Source organism: Oreochromis niloticus, linkage group LG14 (genome assembly GCF_001858045.2).
Source record: "Oreochromis niloticus isolate F11D_XX linkage group LG14, O_niloticus_UMD_NMBU, whole genome shotgun sequence".
NCBI classification, from domain to species: domain Eukaryota; kingdom Metazoa; phylum Chordata; class Actinopteri; order Cichliformes; family Cichlidae; genus Oreochromis; species Oreochromis niloticus.
The window spans coordinates 4,715,732-4,740,322 of NC_031979.2; the positions used below are offsets into that span (position 1 = coordinate 4,715,732).

Consider the following 24,591-nt stretch of genomic DNA (forward strand, 5'->3'; position numbering starts at 1 on the left):
GGACTGCTTTCAAAAGGTTTAAGGATTGAAAACTTTCCAAAATACAAAATTAAATATATATAGATTAAATTATTAATAAAATATGTAAAATAATATGTAAAAAACTTTTTAAATAATTTTTAAAAATTATAAATATGAAATTTTCCAAAAACAAAATTGTCCTAAATTGTAGACACCAGGTGACCACTTTCTAATCTGTGGTCACCCTAATCTCTAGGCTGTAAGCAGTTACACTTAAAAACCAAATGAAAGATACTGCACTAAATGTTTTGTCTGATAACTGTCGGATTTGATCATTTGTAAACAACCATTATTTTTTTCATTAGAATATACTGTAGATCCAAACTTTGGAATTTTTTTGTTAATGTGACTGTTCAGTGAGCAGCAGTCGACCTCTGCTACACTAGGATCTAAATGCAGAGACATTGCTAAAGGGTGTAAGAATGATATTTATACAGAGTGACTCAACTGTTCAGCATGGTGCATGTCAGTTTTGTGTGTTTTCACCCAGACTTACGTCAGGCCCCTGAAGCCTCTCCTGCAGCTGCAAAGAAATGCATTGCCAATGGGCTTACACACACCGCCGTTATGACATGGGTTGGGGACACATGCTGTTATCTCCATCTCACAGTGCCCCCCAGTGTACTGGGGTTTACAACTGCATGAGAACCCTGCAGACAGACAAAGTGTAAGACTTCATTAAGAACAGATCACTTCTTTTTTATGTACAGCACTAACTTGTATACAATCACACATACAATTTTGACCTAAAATAATAGCATTTTTAGATTGAGCACTACAGGACTCATTAAAGGTGTCGGGGGCTGGCTTCGATGGAGGTGGGGAGTCACATCATGGCCCAGACTGCCCTGCAGTAATGTATAATGGTCCTCTGCCTCACTCTCCACTCCTGGCTTTCATTTTATTGCAAACCCAGTAGCACTTTTACACTACAAGCATACACACACACACACACACACACACATTCAGTGCTTCATTCGATGTGCTATCACACACTCAGCGGTTGATGCATCCAGAGGTAGTAGTAGTAGGGAAAGTGATACCTTAATCTTTCAATGTATACTCAACTGGGTACATTAAATATGTGTTAATAGATTTCATATTAGGGCTGGGCCATATTATACCGTTCACGGTAATACCGGTATAATGTTAGGCAACGATAAGAAAATAAAATATCGCATAGAATATGGGTAAAACGCGCATGCGCAGTGCCTTTCTTTTCATATGCACATGGCCAAAAAAGCATGGCGGCAACAGAGAATGAGAAGGGGGAAAGCGGATCGTTGAGTGAAACGGATGAACCAGAATTGGTTTGTAAAAATGGTGCAACTTCAGTGATGTGGAACTGGTTTGGTGTTTGTCCGTCAGATACCCACCAAAGCACATTTTTTTGAAGAACATGCAAGCGGACCGTTGTTATTACCGTATTTGTCGGACTAAGGTGCTCGTAAATCTGGGTAATCTGGGTCCAAAACTCTGTCCGCTTCAGGTCCCAAAGTCAAACGAACACTGCGGCACATTGACAGTTAAAAACTGTCTAAATTCTTTCATCTTTAATAAAATGATCAGCATTGCTGCTTTACCAGGTGTAACAATTAAGTTTAACATCCAGGCATCCATGAAAACAGAATTTATTACATTTAACAGAGTTAGAATTAGCAGGAAGTTAGCGGAAGTTAGCTCGCTAGTTTCGCTAGTTACCTAAGCATGATATACCATGTTCTGACTGAGAGATTTCTGAAAAAATTAAAACATACAGCTCTTCTATCACTTCCAACATAAATGAAGAGAGAAAACTAAACAGCAGTGACGTTTGTAGGGTTACTGAAGTTGGGCTAGCTGGTATATAATAATATGCTACGTGATCGCTAGCGAAACAGCTATGTTAGCATAACATAAACAGTGAAGCTGCAGGATGAACGCTAACACTTTTCCACTCGATAAAAGTTAACGTGAGGGTTCCTGATGGTCAGAGACAAATGCAGTTTTATGGCAGGATGCTGTAAACAGACCAAACTTCAGGCAGGAGAACAACTGAGATAATCCATCCACATTATGAAGTTAGTCATTAAGATACTGCAACAACATGGGAATAGAGCAGCTGTGATAGAATACAGCATTAATGAATCAATGGTACAGAAGTGGAGGAAGCAAGATGTATGAGTTGAATAAAGTTTGATTTATCTGACTGCTTTGTTTCACTTAATGTGCCTTATAATCCCGTGCACCTCTCATCCGAGAAGCTAAGCTTCTCGGATGAAGCTAAGCTTCTCGGATGAGAGGTGAAACGTCTTCAAGCAACTTAAAGAAGTCCAGACGCTATTCTTTGCAAACTCCTTTGACTACGATGACCTGGATGACTGAGAACCTTCACAGAGATATTATACATGGTTATGCTCAGGATATGTCAGCCCATTTCTACTGGAAATGCCCATTGGTTAAACTTTCAGCAAGGAATTTGCATTTGCACTGTAAAATTTTTATATAGTTTTAATGGACATAAAAAACAGCTGCTTGTTTAAGTGAAAATAAATGGATGGGCTTTTTGCGCTAGTAAAGTTGTGGAGTTGTATTTTGTATTTTGTCTCGCATCAATTATATCGTCAGTTATACCGTTATCGCAAATTTTCAAATATATATCGTGATAAATATTTTTGGCCATATCGCCCTGCTCTATTTCATATAATGATTAACATGTCATGAAAGACCTCTGCAGCCTTGTGTTTACTGAGGGTGACTGTGCTGTTTGATTTATTTTCTATGACTCACCACCGGCGGGTAGACTTGTACAAGTAGCTCCGTTGTGGCATGGCTGCTGAAGACATGCATCAGGGTAGAGAATGCAGCCCAGTTTCAGCTCTGTCAGTCCCACCACCTCTGCATACTGCGAACGTTTGTTCTGCAATGGGAGCTCATTGTTGTTCAGCATTACAGAGTCCAGGCAACCTTGGAATCCATAAAGCACCCGCGGGTCCTTCTGGGATTCCATGAGGCTCCGAGAGTTTGGGGGCTGCACCTAAGAACAACAAGGATTAGGAATTTTGAGTTAAACTGCTTCAAATAGTCTCCACTCCTGCCTACATAGTAGAGCTTCATCTGCCACTGCCAGTAAATGAAATGTATTTATTTTTAAAATTATCCTGTTTTTTTAAGAATTACCCAAATTACACGAGATGAAACACCTGAACTATTTAAAAACTAAAAATCAGGTATATACTCATTTGTTTTTATATGTTTATTCATTATACATAATTGAAAAACTTTTTGGTGAAAACCTGGTGTTGTTAGGACAGACCATCCCACTTTGGACCTGGCGCTCGTTTCTAGAAATCTGGCCAATGTTATTAAACCACACAAATGTGACCATCCAAAGTTTCAGCTTCTCACTTCCTGCCCCCACAAAACCACATCCACTTAGAGAATGTTCTGTTCCCAAACCAACAAAAACAAACCAAAAATCAGCAAAAAATAATTTAAACATGCACCAAAGAGTAAAACAGTGAAATGTGGATTATTAAACATTACATATCTCTTCTAAGTCCCTGTTAGTACATGAATTAATAACTGATCAACAAATTGATTTACTTTGCCTTACAGAAATCTGGTTAAGGCAATGTTAGAATCCAAACCCCCAAGCAAACTAACTGTCAGAGTCCACAGGCTGAGAAAGCGGAGTGAAAGGACTCCAGATTATTAATCAACCAAAGACCCAGACAGAGTTTTAATTCATTCAAAACCCTCACGCTTAGCCTTGTCTACCACAGCTCGAAAACTCAAAAGCCAGTTTTATGTGTTGTTATCTACTGTCCATCTGGCACTCACTCAGATTTTCTTTCTCAAATTTCAGTCTTTTTAACTTAGTGATCAGTTCAGATAAAATAATTGTTGTGGGTGATTTGAACATCCATGTAGTTACTAAAAAATAGTCTCAGATTTTCGCAGATGATATCACTTTACCAAGCCGTCTTAACTAATTATAGGCCAATCTCCAACCTTACTTTTATCAAACATATCCTTATAAGAACAGTTGTACAATAGCTAACTAATCATCGCCAGAGCCATGGTTTATTTGAACATTTTCAGTCAATTTTCAAAGCTCATCAAAGTACAGAAACAGCTTTACAACAGGCTACTGCAATGGACTCATATCTGTGTCTATCCTGCTAGACTTAAAGCTTTCTTCCTGTTTAAAGGGAGTTTTTTCTTCCCACTCTCACCAAAGTGCTTGCTCATAGGGGGTTGTCTGATTGTTGGTGTTTCTGAGGGCATGTCTATGCCCTGTTAACAATAACAAGCTCAGAGGCTAGCAGCTTGTTCTTTGTGGATAAACCACTTGCTTTTGATGGTAAATCAAGGGAAGACCTGACTACGAAGCAAGCTGCTAGTGGTCTGCTTTTACTGCTTTCAGATCAGTTACTATCTGTGAAACACAGCTAACAATAGCAGGTAATGATGAGTTTGAGTTTCCGTTTGCAATCTGCCTTTGGTCAACATGTCTGATGTAAAGGAGATAAGGTATGAAAAAGCTGTTAATTAACTCCTGTAGGCAGTTATTAACCCTAGGTACTCATGAACTGACCAGTGCTCCAAAGACGATAGTTGTAGGTACTCTCTGTACAAATGATGGTCCACGGCGTCGTTCAACATAGCTGTCATCAAGTGCCAAGCTGCTGAAGTTGCGATTCAGCTCAAGTGCCATTGTGTGCCAGCTCCCATCATTGATACGACGACCTGAGATGCCCAGCATGTCAGGACTGTCATCATTTCCACCAAGTCCACAAGCCAACTGGAACCACAGCTTCCCATCCTCCAACTGCACGGAGACACACACACACAGTCTTTGAAACATCAAAGTACATAAATATAGTGTTACATAAACACATTCTGCAAAAAATTTAACTGTAATTTAACTGTAAAGAAAATACAGATGTTGGTGATGACAGCTTCAAGATGCCTCCTGTATTGAGAGAAACTAATCGCATGCATTGCTCAGGTGTGATTTTGGCCCATCCTTCCACACAAACAGTCTTCAAATCCTGAAGGCTCTGTGGGCTCTTACTAGGAACACAAGCTTTAGGTCTTTTTCCATAGATTTTCAGTTGGATTCAGGCAAGATAATTGCTGGGCTATTCTAGCAGCTTTATTTTCTTTCTCTGAACCCCATTTTGAATTTCTGCCGTGTGTTTGGGATCATTGTCTTACTGAAGCGTCAACCATTGTTTCCTCTTCATCATCCTGGTACATGGCAGTAAATTTTTTTAAATTAAGAATATCTCTATACATTTTTCCATTCATCCTTTCTTCAATTATTTGAAGAATACCAGTGCTGTATGCTGAAAAACAGCCCCACACCATGATACTAACACCTCCAAACTTTAATGTTGATACGGTGCTTTTGATGTGATGTGCAGTGCCTTTTGACCTCTAAACATAGTCTGTATTATGGCATTCAAAGAGTGCCATTTTGGTTTCATTTGACCAGACTATATTCTCCCAGTATTTCACAGGCTTGCCTAAATTTTGTTCAGCAAATTTTAAATGCCCTTCATTTAAAGTTAAGGCCTTTAAAGTTTATGCCCTTGTTTAGAAATTATGCTGTAATCAATGCCATCAGTATGTTTTCCAACAATAAGGTTGCAAAGGTCTTAAGATACCTCATTGGTTTTACTCATCATTAGATGTTCTTTGTGTGACACCTTGGTAATGAGGCACCTTTTTATAGGCCATCAGTGAGGACTGAAGCTACTGATATTAATTTGCACTAAGTGGCAGGATTGCTTTCCAGTTATTGATAGATTTCAGCTACTGTCATGACCTTCCATGCATTTCAGCACCTTCCTTTCTTCATGTGTTCAATACTCCTTCCCTGTGTAGTTTCTCATTATTACACATAACTAAATTTGTGGACATCTATGGTTTGACTTTGCATGTGTGGATTGGATGGGTTGTATACATACTGACAAGAGGCATTAACCTCATAATAATAAAGTAGTATTGATTGATGCAACATGTGAAAATTCTTTTTTGAAGGTAAAACTGAAGGTAACACTCTAAATATATTTAATGCCGTGGCTTATTATCATTAAACAAGTGTGACAGTTTCTGTGTAATAACTTGGAATCAAAGTTGCAAAATGGAAAACTACTATTAAGAACCTACTAGATTCTTTGTGAGGAGAGTGTCAAGCCCATCACAGAGACAGGCCCAAATGCCAGACACACACACACTGAAGGCCATCACCATGGTAACTCATTGACTTCACTTCGCTGACAGACGTGCAAGCCAATGAGAGAGAGAGAGTTGATTCATTTGAAAGTTATCATTTCATTGGTTAATCATAATTTCCTCTCTTTCTCTGCCTTTGCTATTGGCTGAGATTTTTTATGTTACCTCACATCAAATGTTTGTCTCTCTTCCAGTTTAATAGTTATTCACTATATTGCTGAAAGTATTCACTCACCCATCCAAATCATAGATCCAGGTGTTCAAGTTACATTCATGGCCACAGGTGTATACAACCAAGCACCTAGGTATGCAGATTAATTCACAAATATTTGTGAAAGAATGGATCACTCTCAGGAGTTCAGTGAATTCCAACATGGTACCGTGATAACGTGCCACTGGTGCAAGTCCAGTGCTGGAATTTCCTCACTACTAAATATTCTAAAGACAACTGTCAGTGGTATTATAGCAAAGTATTATAACAATTGGGAAAAACAGCAACTCAGCCATGAAGCAACCAACGCAAAATCACAGAGCGGTGTCAGCGGAAAATCACAGAGCGGTGTCAGCGGATGCTGAGCTGAATAGCGTGCAGAGTTTGACAACTTTCTGCAGAGCCAATTTCTATAGTCCTCCAAACTTCTTGTGGCCTTCAGATTAGCTCAAGAACAGTGTGTCAAGATCTTCATGGGCTGCATACAACATTATATCAGATACAGAATGGTAAAGCATGCAACCACTGGACAGTGGAGAGGTGTTCTTTAGAGTAATGAATCACACTTCTGATTGCCTGAAGAACAGTACTTGTTTGACTGCACTGTGGCAAGTGTAAAGTTTGGTGGGGAGGGAGTGTGGTGTGGGGCTGTTTTTAAGGGGTTGGGCTCAGTCCCTTAGTTCCAGTGAAAAGACCTCCTAATGGTTCAGCATACAAAGACATTTTGAACAATTTCATTCTCCCAACTTTGTGGGAACAGTTTGTCGCTGTGCAGCTATCACATTACTACATATGTCTATGTGCCCAGCTACTATATTATTTGACAATGTCAAACTAATGAGGATAAAATGAAGATAAAATAGTCTGCCTTTAACAGTCAGATATTACAAATTGGGTTAACAGTGACTTCCTATGGTTTTTGCATTTATGCGCCATTTACTGTGTATGTAAATGCATAATCCCTCTCTTTTGCTCTAGAGTCTTTGTTTTTGTCCTGAGTTTCTGTCCTGACACCGGAATGTGTGGCTTGCTTGCTTGATAGCCATAGAAGTGAGAAGATAGCCATAGATCTCTAATTAAAAGAATGCAACATTCCTGGTTAAAAGTATGTGTAGCAATCTGTAACTGCAGTTGAACCATTTTGTTTATAATAGAGAGAAGTAGCACTGGAGATAAAGTTATGTCAAGAATTTCAGTTGTAAATGCCTGAGAGTTCTGCAATCCTATAGCAATTGATCCAGAGAGACAGCTAGCTCAAAGTGTGGTATTAGCACCTAGTAGTCGTACAGGTAGTGACACCATCAGTTCCTATGACATGCCATTAGAGGTCAAGCCACAAGCTCCTGTAACTTTTTAAGGGTGATGTTTAGGTGTTTGGGATGATGCCATAACTCGTCGTGGCATTTGTGATTGATGATTGTTTAGGGTAGATTCCAGTGTGGTGCTGTCACAACTTTCTGCTGCATTTCGAGGTGATGACATGATGCAGCCTTTTGTACTATGAACTGCTGCAGCTGTTTAGTGATGATACCATGAGTTGCCATGGCTGTTTGGGAGTGTTTTCAGTGTCACTCTGCCTCTGTTAAAACAGAGACAGAGTGACACAGTTTCAGTTTTCAGTAGACCGAAACTGTTCGCCTCTCTTCCCAATACTTCTGTTCTGAAATATTTTCAGGATGTTTTATGTAAGGTTCTCATATTATATATTCTTAAAAACAGAAGTGAAATTAGCGCTAACAAAAAGAAAGAAACCCCCCCCCCCAAAACACGCAAAAAGGACTGAAAAAATGTGTAGAGCCACTGTGACATTGCACACCGCCATCTTCATGTATCTTATCTTACACTCTTGCTCCGCTTTTAGGTTGTTTTAAATTTTAATTTATTTAATTAAATAATTAATTAATCTAATGATTTATCTCTTCAGTTTATTTTTATCTTCTTATTATGACACATTATTTATTTGGCTTGTCAATCACCCGTGAAACACTTTGACCTGGACTTAACTGCATGACAGGTTCTAAACAAAGATAAGATTATAGCAGCTAAGTTAAACATGACAAACGTACATTAAAAATAGCTTAAATAGGTGAAATGGTGTGCTGATCAGTAAAATAAAATACCATATGAACAAACTTTTTTTTAAGTAAAAACAAATCTGAAATCAAGATATCAAGATAAATACAAAAAACAAAAACAAAAACAAAGTGATAATATGAACAAATAAAAAATAATGTAAAAATGTAGTAAGACTGATTGATCGATTAGTCTTTTATTTTAATGACTCAAGAGATCAGCAGCATAAGATTTAGGCTTCTGTTGATGATATGATATGATATGATATGATAGATTACTTTTTAACAAATGACTGTCAATAAAATGTCCTTTGAAGTGGTGGAAACCACTACTGTAATGTGTGTGAATGTACCTTTAGCACAGTGCAGGGTTCAGTGTGTGTGTACATGATAATTCCTTGGCTCTGCAGTGTTCTGATCCTCAGACTCAGTTTCAACTCTGTTTGCAGCTGTCCAGAGAGTCTGTACTTGATGTAGCTGTTACCTGAGAAACTCAAAGATGAATGTCCTGCACCGAAAATAATAACAACAAATGTTAGACATTACTCTAGAGTTACATTACAGTTAGTTTTTTACTTGTTGTTCTTGCATCTTTTATTTTCATGCTGACTTTGGATTGTTTCTCTTTTGCCGACATATGTACCTGCACACTCTCCAAGTTTGCCTTGTGGACACTGGCATGCATAACGCCCTCTATTGGCCTCTATTGAAACACACTGCATGTCTGGTGGACAGGGTTGGTTCTCGCATTGTTCTGACAGGACAGAACAGCTGTCATCTGTCATACATACACACATGCACACAAAACACAGGGACAGACAGTAAGAAACTATTGAGAAACTATCCTAATGAAACTCACAGTAAGACACTATTAAAATAGAAGAAACAAAGACAGCAATGGGAGTTTAGCAAGTATCCAACTCACTCCACTTAATTTAAGCTGCAGTGCAAATAAGTGGATAAAATTACTTTAATTTAATTACTTTAATTTACTTTGCCAGTCACAAAGCGCTATACACAAAAAGCATATCTTACATGTAGTCTAAGGCAAGACTGCAAAGAAAAACAATTCTGATTTACCATTGCATGTACAGCGTGAGGTCCGGTGAAAGCGAGGTGAGACAAAGCTGACCCGTGGGTTACTATATGTAGCGAGATTGTGTGAATCCAAGACAATGCTCTGTTCGCACTGAGCCCCACGACAGTCTAATCCAGAACAGTTCTTATCCAGGATAGCTGACACTCTAAGCACTTCCTCCAGGTTTCGCCGTGATGCACTTAGTTTTTGGGTGAGGTAGGCTGCCTTATAGTATCCACCACCTGCTTTTTCCATAGTGATGAGCATATCCAGCTGTTGCGTCCCTCCAACTGGCTGCAAACTTAGCAAATGCAGTGAGTCCTGCTGTTGAGTAGCAGCAGACTGCTGGAGCACATTTAACATGCTTTTCAAGTACAACGCCACAAAGTCTTGTGGTGCCACTCTCTCAAAACGCACTGTCACTGCTTCACGCAACATGTCTGGTGTTGCCTGCTCCACATGCACACTTATGGGTACAGGAACAGCAAAGCGACCATCACTGACACTAGCATTGAGAAAGTACCTGCCTGCATCCAAACCACCCAGGGCAATGATCTTTCCATCATGAGGACTAATCTTAAAAAGACTACGCTGAGCTGAAGGAGCGTGACCAAAAGTCAAAACATCATAAGGGTCCGCATCGGTGGCATGCAGCTGACCAATCACACCACCAGGAAATTCATCCTCCATAGTAACAATATGAATGTCCAGTGGTACTGCTACTGGTCGATGGAGGCTCTCTTCAATCACCCTGATTGTGAGTATGGAGGAGGATGACAAAGGAGGCTTCCCCGAATCTGTCACCTGCAGGAAAAGTCAGATCAGAAGTCAGAAGTAGAAAAATAACCAATGAAAAATATTAAAAGATAAACTAGATTAAAAGATATTTGAAATATGCAACAATTCTTTTACTTTAGCTTTTTTAAATGAGGATATTTCAAAAATATATTTTTTGACATTTTTTACCTTTTTAACAATAGCAGTAGACATACAGACAAAAGACAGAAAAGGCTATGAAAATAATTCACCACTAGGATATACCTCAGCCAACAGGCTCTAACATTTCTAACATTTTAAATACCATTTTGACAAACATGAATATATACCATTTTAATTGCTGCTTTATTTTTTTTTTAGCAAGGTACAACATTTTTTTAGATTGAAGAATGTATAACTTGCTGAGCAGCAGGCACTGTGGCCAAATTGTGACACAGCAATGGTAGATACATGCTTCGCTAAAGTTTGCTGAACTTAAAACACTATCTTTTACAATAGTATGACAGTAGAGAAGAATGAGTGCAACAACTTTGTTTGTGTGGTGTAAGCAACAGTTTGACTCTACCTGTATCTGAATTACATATTCTGTTGCCAGGTCCCTTCTGAATACTTGATTGGCTACTAGTGTCCCATCTTTTTCCAACACAAACTCCCTCCCTTCATTTCCCAATAAGATACGGAAGTCGAAGGGTGGGCCATTTTGAGAGGAGTCCTCATCAATGACTGACAACTGCAGGATACTGGTACCAACTGGCTTGTTTTCCTGGTCAAAGGAAGCCAAGACGATGAATCATTATATGCATTTCACGTTCAGTCATAATTCCTAATCCAAATTTAAAGATTATTAAAATTAAAATAAAATGAAAAATACACATCTGAAAAAGAATCTACAGGACTGTTATCAACATTCTGGCAGAATAAAATAAATTTATAGTCTTTTAATAGACTATTTCAGGTTCAAGGGTCATTCATAATGTCATTCATCATGAGAAACATGACAGAATAAAATGAAGTAGGTATCTGTGCTCATAACAGTTAGAATAATTAGAATGACCCACAGTTTACTGTGGAGTGATGGCAGGCAAAAGCTGGAATCATTTTGATTTAAATCTTGGTGTTTAAATATTTAACTGCTAGCTTATAACATAATCTAACACAGTTGTAAACAGAGATGAGAATTTTTTTATATGTTTGGCCTGTGTTGCAATATCAGATTTCACAGCAACTGTAAGCTTTCCTTTTTTCACTGACTAATTTTTAGAGATGCTGATATGGGGGAGGGGACAGGCCTACTTAAAGCACTGACTTGGGAATTTAAGTACTATAGTTCACCTGAATTATTCAATTCAATTCAATTCAATTCAATTTTATTTATATAGCGCCAAATCACAACAAAAGTCGCCTCAAGGCGCTTCATGGGTACAATTATTACATGACATTGTTATATTTGGGTTCAACTGAAGATTGTGAGGATTATTAAGATTACCTGTATGACAACAGAGAGGTTGGCCGGTGAAAAGGTGGGTGGATTATCATTGATGTCAGAAATGTCTATGTTTACCATCACAGTGGAGGACATGGGAGGGGTTCCACTATCCAAAGCTCTTATGGCAAGTGAGTAGCTGGGAACCTACAAGGAAAGAGACAACAGAAGATATCCAAACAAATCAGGAATGATGCATTGGCACATAATGGTGAAGCCAGAAAATCCACTTTTGTAGCAGCACAGTGGAGTTTTCATTTTTCATTCAGCTAGTTTCAAATTCCCAAAAACTTCAATGGAATTCAAATTTGGCCTTTTCTTCTTGACTATAAGTCTCTTTACCTCCACTTCTTCCTTTTGAGCCATGCCTAGGTATAACTGCATTCAGGCACATGAGCAGATTTGGACACATTTACAAATTTCACCCCCCCCCCCCCCCCCCCCAAAAAAATCTATTATTCAACATTTTTTAATATGAATTTCTTTATTTGTACTCAATCAGGAAATCACTCAACCCATTTTTGTCTAGACTTGAAGGTGCTAATTTTTATCCCCACTGCTTCATACTCAGCTACAAACTGTTCCTGTGCAAGCTAGAAGCTAACAGAACACATCATCTACAAAACCCAATAATGAAATAAAAATAATGAAAAAAAGAAATTCCACTATAGAAGGTGTGACTATTGGATTGAGTAGATCCTCAATGTGTTCCTTCCACCACCTGACTAAATCCCCTGTCGGGGTCAGCACCACTGTAAACAGTGTGTTTAGAATACTGCTTTCCCCTCCTGAATTCTCTGACGGTTTGCTAGAACCGCTTTGAAGGCAACCAAGAGTCTCCGAACTCCTCCCACACCAGAGTTTTTCCATCAGCCACTAGCACAGCTGCACTCCCCTGGGTCTGCCAGTACCTGTCTGCTGCCTCTGGAGTCCCACAGGCCTGCTAAGACTCCTTCATGATAAGACTCCTTCAGGCCTGGCGGCTCCCTTCATCTCCGGTGTCCACCAGTGACTAAGCAGAACCAGCACAGCTGGTTCTGGGATTAACACCACAACAGTTGCTATTAACCTTGCTGTAGCAACCAGTGGAGCTGTGGAAAATGGTCCCCTCAGACTCAATGTCCATAGCCTCCTTCGGAGTGCAGTCAAAGCTCTGTCGGAGCCAATCGCCTCCTCACAGCGAAGGGAAATAGTATTGAGCAATCCTGTTATTTTTGGGGCTCCAAAAGGTTGTAAGAATCAACAATTTCAGTATATATTTCAAGGTGTGATTTTTAAATGGACTGTACTTATAAGCCACAATCTCTCTCTCTCTCTCTCAAATATATGTAGGAGCTATATATGGGAGCTTGAGGGTCTTGCGCAGTATCTTAGCTGTTCCTATGACTGAGCTCTTCCGGACAGAGATGGGATCTGCTGGAGCCACTAGCCTAGTTTGGGAGTCACCGCACCTAGTGCTCCGATTACCACTGGGACTACCGTTACCTTCACCCTCCACATCTTCTCCAGCTCTTCTCTGAGCCCTTGGTATTTCTCAAGCTTCTTGTGTTCCTTCTTCCCGATGTTGCTGTCATTCGGAACCACTACGTCTATCACTATGGCCGTCTTCTTCTGTTTGCCTTCCACCACTATATCCGGTTGGTTAGCCATCACCGGACATAGTGGTGTATGTCCGTCTGTATCTGGAAGTCCCACAGGACCTTAGCTCGGTCGTCATCCACCACCCTTGGGGGCGTCTTCCATTTTAACCTCGGGACTTGCAGGCCATACTCAACACAGATATTTCTGTATACTATGCTGGCCACTTGGTTATGGCATTCCATGTATGCCCTGCCTGCTAGCATCTTGCACAATGCTGTTATGTGCTGGATTGTCTCAGGGGCATCGTTACACAGCCTGCACCTGGGGTTTTGCCTGGTGTGACAGACCCCAGTCTCTATGGATCTTGTGCTCAGAGCTTGTTCCTCTGCTGCCATGATTAGTCCAGCTTTGTCCAGCCACTGGCAGGACTTCTGGATATCAGCCACCTCCTCTATCTGCCGGTGGCACATATACTGTAAAATCTAATATTGTGTTTAATTAAAAATATTAAGTAGGCTGAACTCAATTTTATCAATTTGTTATTAGAACTCAATTTAAGTAATTTACCAGTACTTTTTATACAAAAACGCTGATCAACTCAATTTATTTGAGTTGATCAGCGTTTTTGTAAGCGGGAAGTTTTGCTTCTCAGTGCGGAAGGATGAAACGATGTGGTTTGAAAATGCCACGTCACTACCGTCCTCCTCCCTCTCACGGATCAGTCCGGATGTTCAGGCGAGAATGTAGCTGCATAAAGTTCAAATATCTGCTCGATTTATCAAGACATCACATATTTGCAAAAATGCTCCGACTTTTTTGGAGACATCTATTTTTTTTAATGCTTTGTGGCAGCTTTTGAACATCTGTGGCATCTATTAATGTCAAATCTAGCCTTTATTTAACAACATAAGCAAACTGCTTTTATATTTAACTGACTTTTCTGTTTAATTACATTTTAAATAATAATAATAATAACAATAGTATTTATCTTGTTAAAAAATGTGTTTAAAAACAAGTTTTGCTATGAATGCTATAATCCAGATTAGTGGCCTGTTAAATGTTAAAGTCTAGGTTGGCTTTATAGTTGAGAATAAAATAATATAGCTTGTCCTTCTAAAGAATTAAGTTAAATTCCACAGTTGAATCATAAGAAACATTATGTTACATATAAACCCTGCCATATGTTAGGTCTGGTCATTTTGCTTATTAGAAACTTTATATATTGGAAGTTAGCTTTTAACAAGCATGTAATGATTATATTTAAATTAGGTGGTCTTTTTTTAAACACATATCTCTTTAGGCCTAAACTGACAGTGCCAATACCACACATTCAGACACAGTAGAAGATGGTGTTTTTAATACTATATGTGTTAGTCTAATTTGGTTGTATGGGGTCTACAATGACCTTCTGTGTTGTAAGTTTAGAAGTTAAGATGATTGCACATCCATTAAGGATCAAATCAGCTTTTTTCTCCCTCTGCTTGCTTCTTACTGTCTTTGAGGCTCGGGACCAGCACTCCTGCTGTTGGACAGAAAGACATCAACTCAGTGGTAAGTATTTTGGTTTTCCAATATATTAGCAATTGTCAGTAACATTTATATTAATCAGGCTGAACTTTAATCATACTCTAGATCAGCCTGTTTTTCTTATTGTTTTATTTGTGCTTTGGTTTGGGGAAGTTGTTTCTTTACTGATCTTTTCCTGTCTTCTGTTATTAGACTTGTGATATGACTGCACTATGCTGTTGCTGTTGACTCCAGTTAATTCTACAAGACATGCTGTGTAAGTAAACAAACAACAACAGTTTGGTCTGCATTTCTTGAAAGATCACGTCCCCCAAACTTAGTTTAGAGGGTCTACACTGTATATAGTGAAGTCTGCAAATTTTCTAACAGCAAAATTTGTTTTGTGCCCAAATCATTTTGCAGATCATTAGAATGAAAGTTATTGGCCATGTTTGTATAGCCCTTTTTAAAATGATGCTTTCATGACATTATTGTGTGTCGGGTGGTGGTCAGGGCTATCCAGACTGACAAGTGGGACATTGAATGTCACCTCTCCGGTGGGAAGAGAGCCTGAGATTGTCTAAATTGGAGTCTGTTCTATACGAAATGCAGAAAAAAATGTTTTAAGAAAGCAATTAAGTTCGTGTTCCAAAAAATATGATTGTTTGCTTGCAGGACACCAGGAGAGATGAGTCCTCCGTCACAGATGGTGTGGTCAGTGAAGACGGTCGCCTGCAGGTTCAAGCTCATTGCATCTCCAACCCACATCCACTGCCACTGTACTTAAGGGAAGTTAAAGACTTTCTTCTGCACTTACATTTGGATCACCTTGATCCATGATAGTCATTTAGGCAGTAATGCCTGGACTGGAAACAAGCCATCCTTAAAATATTACAACATTCCAGCTCCTGTGTTTGAATGAAAAACAAATGTGTTGTTTAAATTAGAGACTGCACTTGTGACAGAACAATAAATATTTTATTTTGATTATATAAGTAATGTAAGTACAAAACAAACTTGTGGTAGGCCTTAACCTCTTTTTCAGAATAATTAAATCTGAGACTTTGTTTCATTGTAAGATTATAACAGTGATGGCAATATAATTGTTTGTTGTTCAAGAGAACAGTGTCCAGTATGTTGGCCGTTATACTTTTTTGCATTTGAAAATAAAAGTTGGGCTGATTTTAACATCATTACAAAAAGTGTTGTTAATTATTTTTAATCATATCCAGGTTACCACAAATTGTTTTTTCATTTAGTTGAACTTGAAATGTTTGTCAGTAGGTAAACAATTAGTATTAGTCAGAAATATCAAGTTATTCTTAATACTGCATACTTGCTGTTCTGGCTCCTTAAGAGTCGCCCCTCATGTTATGTAGTGTTATATAAGTTCATGCAATCTTTATTTGTTTCTGGCACACTGTTCATTTTATTTTGACATCCTACCGGAAGTGCTACTTCTCATTACTTCCTGTCTAACAGGAGAAAGACAATTTGCTACTCCTGTGCCTGCCTATGCTGCCTCTTAAGCCAGCACAGTCTGTAAGTTGGCAGTAATGTTGCGTTTTACCAGTGAATGTTTAGCACTAACTGCCGTGAGTTGTTTGTGATATTTTGAGAAAGTAAATTCACTCAATGATGTGCTTTATTAGTCATTAGCCTAGATGCTAATTAGCGCTAGCTAACCGCTAACGTTAGCTTGTTAGCTTGTTTCGTTCTGCTTTGCTTTGCATAGTAACAGGTCATACCATCTTCTAATTGTGAGAATGTTTGCTTATGTCAGCTCACACGGGATATTTTGTGTTTGTTTACAGTTTTACCATTCATCCACTCATGTATTTCAACAAAGCCATGCTATGCATCCAATCAAATAAATCTGCCAGAAAGGAACAACGGTGTGGTCTTTCTACATGGGATGATGGTTGTCTGTCTGCCTAGTTAAGTGCGAGGGCAGAATAGTAAAAAGACTGGCGAAACGGCTACTTTAGGAGGCACAGTCTCCCAGACATCTGACCCAGACGTGACTATGCTGTCAGCAGAGGAGGAGCAGCTGGAGGTCCGGTCCACCTGCTCTGGATCAACATCCAGATCCCGCAGCTCACTCGCCAAAGCAGCAGTCGAAGCACGGGCAAAGGCCGAAGCAGCACGTGCCAGAGCAGAGTTTACATGACGGGAGATTGAGGTGAAAATGAGGCAAGCAGAGTTAAGTGCTACATTAGAAGCACTAAAAGAAGAAAAGGAAGCAGAAGCTGCGCTCGCTGAAGCCAATGTATTTGAAGCAGCAATAGCAGAGGAGGTAAATGGGGAAATGTGGTCATCTCGTGTGTCAGAAAAACAACATGGGGAATCACGACAGGGTCAAGACAACTCACAACCAGTGCTGAACTCATACGCTCTACGCCAGCTTCCAGATTCAACCCAGTCATACAGACTACAGAGTTATCTTGGATATTCTTCACCAGAGCATCGCAGAGAAGACTTGCCGGACCCTAAACACTTTACACCCATAAAACAATGTGACATCAGTCCAAACCCCGATCCAGCCACTTCACCTCAATATGTCCCACAGGTAAATCAACAGGACATCAAAGATGAGATCGGTAGCCATCTGACACCAGCTGCTGATACCCAAGAAAAATGTGGCCAAAGGTATGTAAGTACCACACCTCAACCTATCAGCTTTTCCCCTTACGCTCCACCTTTCCAACCAACACAATTCAACAACGGGAACAGTGACTTTGCTAATCTCGCTAAGTTTCTGGCAAAAAGAGAATTGGTGGCAGATGGTCTGACAAAGTTTACAGACAGAGCAGAGGACTACTGGGCATGGAGAGCTTCTTTCTGTAATGCTATTGAAGGGTTAAGCTTAAAGCCTAGCGAACAGTTAGATTTGCTCACCCGGTGGCTTGGAGAAGAGTCGTCTAAGCATGCCAAACGTATACGCTCTGTCAATCTCAACAATCCAGCAGAGGGCCTACGTCGAGTTTGGACACGGCTACAAGAATGTTATGGCACTCCAGAGGCTATTGAGAAGTCGCTCCTTGACAGACTTGAACGCTTTCCTAGAGTGTCAAACAAAGACCCCCAGAATCTAAGAGAACTTGGCGACCTACTTTCTGAAATTGATGCAGCCAAATCAGACGGCTCTTTACCTGGGCTAGTGTATTTGGACACATCACGTGGCATTGCCCCGATAGTTGATAAGTTGCCAACAAATCTTCAAGACAGGTGGATGTCAGAGGGGACTAAATACAAGCAGAGACATGATGTATATTTCCCTCCATTCTCATTCTTCTGTCGCTTCATACAAGATGAAGCGAAAATGAGAAATGACCCCAGTTTTAAGTCTACTGTATCAGGTCCCACATCCTATCCAACAACTCACGACAACCACTATACAAGATTTGTCAAGTCAAGACCGCCTGTTGCCGTCCACAAAACAGAGGTAAACGAAACTCACAAACCAAGCTTAGGCAGCACGAGTGAGTTTACAAACAAACTGTGTCCCATCTACAAGAAACCGCACCCGTTAAAGAAGTGTAGAGGTTTCAGGGAAAAGACACTAGACGAGCGTAAAGCATACCTCAGAGAATACAACATCTGTTTTAGGTGCTGCAATTCCTCAGCTCACCAAGCTAAAGACTGTAAGGAAGAGATTACTTACCTCGAGTGCAACAGCAACAAACACGTTGCAGCACTGCATGCAGGTCCAGCTCCATGGACACAAAACACAAAAGCTCAAAACATTGCCCCAGACCAGGACAGGGAGGAGCATGGCGGGGAGAATAGCCTAGACTTGGAGACAAGCTCAGCATGCACTCAAGTTTGTGGGGACTTAGGTGGGGGGCGTTCCTGCTCAAAAATATGTCAAGCCTACATTTATCCAAAGGGGCATCTAGACAAAAAAGTCAAGGTTTACGCTATCATAGATGACCAGAGCAATAGGTCATTAGCGAAGTCAAATCTTTTCGACACCTTTGGCATTCCAATGAGCAACCTAGCGCCTAGCGCCATACACACTCAAGACATGTACAGGGGTTTCCACCACAAATGGCCGCTTAGCTGCGAACCTCTTTTTACAGTCCGTTGATGGCCAGTTCAGCTCTCCTCTGCCTTCTTTGCTCGAGTGTGACTCACTCCCAGACAACAAGAATGAAATCCCAACGCAAGAGATTGCTCTAGCCCATCCGCACCTCAAACACCTAGCAGATCACATGCAGCCCCTAGACCCTGAGGCCGAGATTATGTTGCTGTTAGGCCGAGACATAATACAAGTGCACAAAGTGTATGAACGAGTGAATGGACCAGTCAATGCTCCATTTGCCCAGAGACTTGCACTTGGGTGGGTTATTGTAGGGGATGTATGCCTAGGGGGAGCCCATAAGCCAGCCATCATAGGCACATACAGAACGAGTATTCTAGAGAACGGGCGTCCGAGTCTCCTAACACCCTGTCAGAACAGTTTTCATGTCAAAGAGCAGCCACAGTCACACAACAAACCCTGGGACACTCACAGTTCATGTCAAATAGGGAAACACATATTCCAGCAAAGTGAAAAGGATGAAGAGCTGGCCCCTTCCCTTGAGGACCAAGCCTTTCTGGAAATTATGGAAAGAGACTTTTACCAAGACGATGCAAATAGCTGGACAGCTCCACTTCCTTTCCGTACACCGAGAGCCTGCCTCCCAAACAACAGAAACCAAGCACTCAGCTGCTTAGAGTCGTTGCGCTGCACATTAAATAAACGCCCTGAGATGGAGAGACATTTTATGGATTTTATGCAGAGGTTGTTTGACAGGGATCATGCCGAACCCGCACCAGCTCTCGAAGAAGGAGAAGAATGGGGGCATCTGCCTTTCTTTGGCGTTTATCACCCACAGAAGCCCGGGAACATCAGGGTGGTGTTTGACTCGAGTGCAATGTTTCAGGGAGTGTCCTTAAATGATGTGCTGCTCAAAGGTCCAAATATGAACAACAGTCTGATCGGGGTGCTCATCCGTTTCAGAGCAGAAACGGTGGCTGTCACAGCGGACATACAACAAATGTTCCACTGCTTTCAGGTGCGAGAAGACCACAGGAACTTCCTCCGGTTCCTTTGGTACCGCAACAGTGACCCAAGAGAGCCAGTTGTCGAGTACAGAATGAAAGTGCACGTGTTCGGCAACAGCCCTTCCCCAGCGGTGGCAATTTTCGGTCTGAGAAAGGTGGCACACCTGTCCGACACACAGCACTATTCTGAGGCCAAGCAGTTTGTCCAAAGACATTTCTATGTCGACGATGGACTCAAATCCCTCCCTACTGAGTCAGAGGCAATCAAGCTCCTCAAAGACACACAGGAGCTGCTTGCTGCATCCAACCTGAGGCTCCACAAAATAGCTTCAAACAGCCCAAATGTCATGAAAGCATTCTCTACTGTAGACTTGGCAAGCGGGCTCAAGGACATACATTTCAACACAGAGTTTCCTCCAATGCAGAGAAGCTTAGGAGTATGTTGGGACATTGAAGGTGACACTTTCACATTCAGAGTCTCTCAAACCAAAAAGCCTTACACGGAAAGAGGTGTTCTGTCCACTATCAACAGCCTTTTTGACCCGCTGGGGTTTGCAGTGCCAGTGAGCATCAAGGGGAGGGCACTGTTGCGGGAACTGACAAAAGAGACTTGTGGGTGGGATGAGACTCTTCCAGAGGGCATGTTCAAGGAGTGGTCAGAATGGAAGAATGCTCTCAAACAACTCGAGCAAATCCATATCCCGAGGCCATACTGCTCCTTCTCCTTTCTTGGTGCGAACCACAGAGAAATCTGTGTCTTCTGTGATGCATCAACCCAGGCTATTGCAGCTGTGGCTTACCTGAAGTTAACGAACAAAAATGGTGAGACAGAGTTTGCGTTCGTATTCGGGAAAGCCAAACTTACCATTCCCAGGCTCGAGCTGTGTGCATTGGTGTTAGCGGTGGAAGTTCGGGAGCTAATCAGAGATGAAATGGACATTCAGATTAGTAACATGCGCTTCTTCTCTGACAGCAAAGTCGTTCTTGGCTATATCTACAATGAGGCAAGAAGATTTCACGTTTTCGTGAACAACCGGGTGCAACGCATCAGACGAGCAACAGAACCAACTCAGTGGGGCTATGTACCCTCGGTGCACAACCCAGCCGATCACGGCTCCAGATCTCTACCTGCCGAAAAACTGTTGTCCAGCACATGGTTGAAAGGGCCAGAGTTTCCCTTAAAGCCCTTAGAGAGCAACTCATCAGATACGTTCATTCCAACTTCAAAACCCCGACTCAGACATTGAAGTTCGTCTCTTGATCACTGCCACCAGTCAAACATCACGCCTCTGTTTAAAGACTGCAAACTTAGAAACTTTCTCCAGCTGGCAGTCCCTTACCAGGGCAGTTGCACATTTGGCGCACATTGCACGCACCTTTAAGGTAAAGCAATCAGGTGGACAATGTAAGGGATGGCATATATGTCATGAACTCACTACCTCAGATTTTGAGCAAGCAAGAGAGATGGTTATAAAAACAGTCCAACAAGAAAGCTTGCCAGAGGAGCTCAAACAAATACAGTCAGGGATGGACATCCCAAAGAAAAGCCCCCTCTTAAAGCATTCTCCCTACCTTGACAAATCAGGCCTCCTGAGGCTTGGTGGACGCCTTCTTCATTCTGACCTCGAGTCCGCAGAAAAACACCCCTTGATTATGCCGCACAAACACCATGTAACTAACCTATTACCATGAAAGGGTCAGGCACCACGGGCGTCATCTTACAGAGGGTGCTTTAAGATCCGCAGGTTACTGGGTCTTAGGAGGTAAACGCCAGATCAGCAGCCTCATTTACTCATGTGTAGTTTGTCGCAAGCTAAGGGGAGTAACACAGTTCCAAAAAATGTCAGATCTTCCTGCAGAACGTCTTAGTGCTGAGCCTCCATTCTCTTATGTAGGCATAGATGTGTTTGGGCCATGGTCGGTTGCCTCTCGTCGTACTCGGGGCGGACTTGCCAGCAGCAAACGATGGGCAGTGATGTTCACCTGCATGAGCACAAGGGCAGTTCGCCTAGAGATCATAGAGGGGATGGACACGTCTAGCTTCATTAACGCTCTCCGCAGGTTCTTTTCAGTCAGAGGGCCTGCAAAGCAATTGAGATCGGACTGTGGAACTAACTTCACAGGAGCCTCCAGGGAGCTAGGGTTTGACAGAAGGATTCCTTGTGACCCACATGTTAAGTCCTTCCTAAATGATAATGGATGTATTTGGGTCTTCAACCCTCCCTACTTTTCTCACATGGGGGGCAGTTGGGAGCGGATGATAGAAGTGGCACGTAAGATATTAGACTCCCAGCTCGCTCAACTTGATTCCAGGCCCTTCATGCACGACGTCCTGACCACCTTCATGGCAGAGGTGGCCGCCATCATCAACGCACGGCCGCTGGTTCCAGTGTCAAGTGATCCAGATATTCCGTGCATCCTTACTCCCGCCACACTCCTCACGCAAAAAGTTGTTGCACCTCCTACACCCTCAGGCGACTTCGGGGAGAAGGACCTCTACAGGCAACAGTGGAAAAGAGTTCAGAGTCTGGCCAACTCTTTCTGGCATCGTTGGCGTAAGGAATACTTGTCAACACTACAGTGTCGCCGCAAGTGGCATTCCACCAGACCAAACCTGCAGCTGGGGATGTGGTCCTCCTGAAAGATCCTCTTGTGAAGAGAAATCAGTGGCCCATGGGGGTGATTGCAAAGGTTCATCCTAGTAGTGACGGACTTGTCAGGAAGGTAGAAGTCAAGGTGGTGAAAGATGGTAAAGCCAAAGTTTACTTAAGGCCAGTCACGGACGTTGTTCTTCTTGTATCAGATGCTGTGCAACAAGTTTAGTTTGGGTCCAAGTGTGACATCTTACTGATGTCAGGCGGGGAGTGTTCTGGCTCCTTAAGAGTCGCTCCTCATGTTATGTAGTGTTATATAAGTTCATGCAATCTTTATTTGTTTCTGGCACACTGTTCATTTTATTTTGACATCCTACCGGAAGTGCTACTTCTCATTACTTCCTGTCTAACGGGAGAAGGACAGTTTGCTACTCCTGTGCCTGCCTATGCTGCCTCTTAAGCCAGCACAGTCTGTAAGTTGGCAGTAATGTTGCGTTTTACCAGTGAATGTTTAGCACTAACTGCCGTGAGTTGTTTGTGATATTTTGAGAAAGTAAATTCACTCAATGATGTGCTTTATTAGTCATTAGCCTAGATGCTAATTAGCGCTAGCTAACCGCTAACGTTAGCTTGTTAGCTTGTTTCGTTCTGCTTTGCTTTGCATAGTAACAGGTCATACCATCTTCTAATTGTGAGAATGCTTGCTTATGTCAGCTCACACGGGATATTTTGTGTTTGTTTACAGTTTTACCATTCATCCACTCATGTATTTCAACAAAGCCATGCTATGCATCCAATCAAATAAATCTGCCAGAAAGGAACAACGGTGTGGTCTTTCTACATGGGATGATGGTTGTCTGCCTGCCTAGTTAAGTGCGAGGGCAGAATACTTGCAATGAATAAGTTGTCCTAACAGTAAGCTTTACTTAGTTTTTTTGAGGCAACGAGTTTGCATATTTTTTTTGAGTTCTGGAAACTAAATAGGTTTTTACACTGTACTCAAAGTGAATAAGTTGCCTTAACTTAGTCATCTTAAGTAAACTTTACTCAATTTTTTTGAGGCAACGAGTTTGCATAGTTTTTTTGAGTTCTGTGAACTAATGAGGCTGTACAGTATACTCAAAATGGGTAAGTTGCCCTAGCTTAATCATCTTAAGTAAAACTTTACTCAATTTTTTTGAGGCAACGAGTTTGCATAGTTTTTTTGAGTTCTGTGAACTAATTAGATTTTACAGTGTACTGTGCAGGGGTCTGTCCTTCAATGTTGGTTCCTCCTCTTCTTCCTCTTTCTTCGGTTTCTGCTGCCTGAGGTATTCACTGAGCCCGTGGTTGGTTGGGGCCTGATGTATTCATGGATGTTTGTTGCCTAATCCTGGACTGTGGTACCCACACACACTAGTCCCCAGACTCCTTCCTTATGCTTAGCATACATCCTCATGGTCCTCAACTTTGTAAAGCTTCTGCGTTCTGTCAAGACCTCTTTCACACTTTCATCAGCCAGAAGCTTTGATCCCACACACACCCATGGACTCCCTTTCCGAGCATGCTCAAACAGCCTGCCCTCATTAATACGTTTTACATTTCTGAAATCTTAAACCACTGCAGAGGAGAAGAAGATGAAGAAGAAACAAGGGAAGTTAAAGAAGGGTGAGAAAAAAGCTAAGATGTGAGAAAGAGTCATGTCTTCCTTCATTTTGATGCAACACATTAAACAGCTCAAATTAAGAACTGCTTTGTGCACGTGTTTTTTTTATTCAAATAAATTAAGTACAATATGGTGATGGATCCAATCCATAACAAACCAGCTCATAGTTAGCTAATCAGCTGGCAACAGACTTTTCTCAATGTTGAAGATGGGTGACCATGAAAGCTAAGACTCTGCAGGTATGGAACAAATTAACACAGCTATTTTTTTTCTGGAATTGTCTGTTCATGTATGTATGATAACTGTATAGATACAGAACCGACAGCACTGATAGTATAAGCAAAAATCT

At 41.2% G+C, this 24,591-nt stretch overlaps 2 protein-coding genes across 8 annotated transcripts in view; one reads left to right on the top strand and one right to left on the bottom strand.

Annotated features, from left to right (window-relative positions):
- The window catches only part of fat3a (FAT atypical cadherin 3a), a 183,660-nt gene that overhangs the window by 10,446 nt on the left and 148,623 nt on the right, over positions 1–24,591 (bottom strand). For all 7 annotated transcript variants that reach the window (XM_013267033.3, XM_025897978.1, XM_025897979.1 and 4 more), the window contains 8 exons: positions 11,871–12,014; positions 10,950–11,147; positions 9,610–10,411; positions 9,173–9,307; positions 8,883–9,037; positions 4,601–4,834; positions 2,791–3,037; positions 518–671 (listed from right to left, as the gene is read on the bottom strand). In XM_013267033.3, coding sequence (XP_013122487.2) covers positions 518–671; positions 2,791–3,037; positions 4,601–4,834; positions 8,883–9,037; positions 9,173–9,307; positions 9,610–10,411; positions 10,950–11,147; positions 11,871–12,014 — 2,069 coding nt within the window. The remainder of the gene's footprint in view (positions 1–517; positions 672–2,790; positions 3,038–4,600; positions 4,835–8,882; positions 9,038–9,172; positions 9,308–9,609; positions 10,412–10,949; positions 11,148–11,870; positions 12,015–24,591) is intronic.
- On the top strand, positions 19,156–22,433 carry LOC112842099 (uncharacterized). Its single transcript, XM_025897980.1, has 2 exons — positions 19,156–21,363; positions 22,362–22,433. The coding sequence occupies exon 1, from the start codon at positions 19,169–19,171 to the stop codon at positions 21,248–21,250; it is 2,082 nt and encodes a 693-aa protein (XP_025753765.1). The 5' UTR covers positions 19,156–19,168; the 3' UTR covers positions 21,251–21,363; positions 22,362–22,433.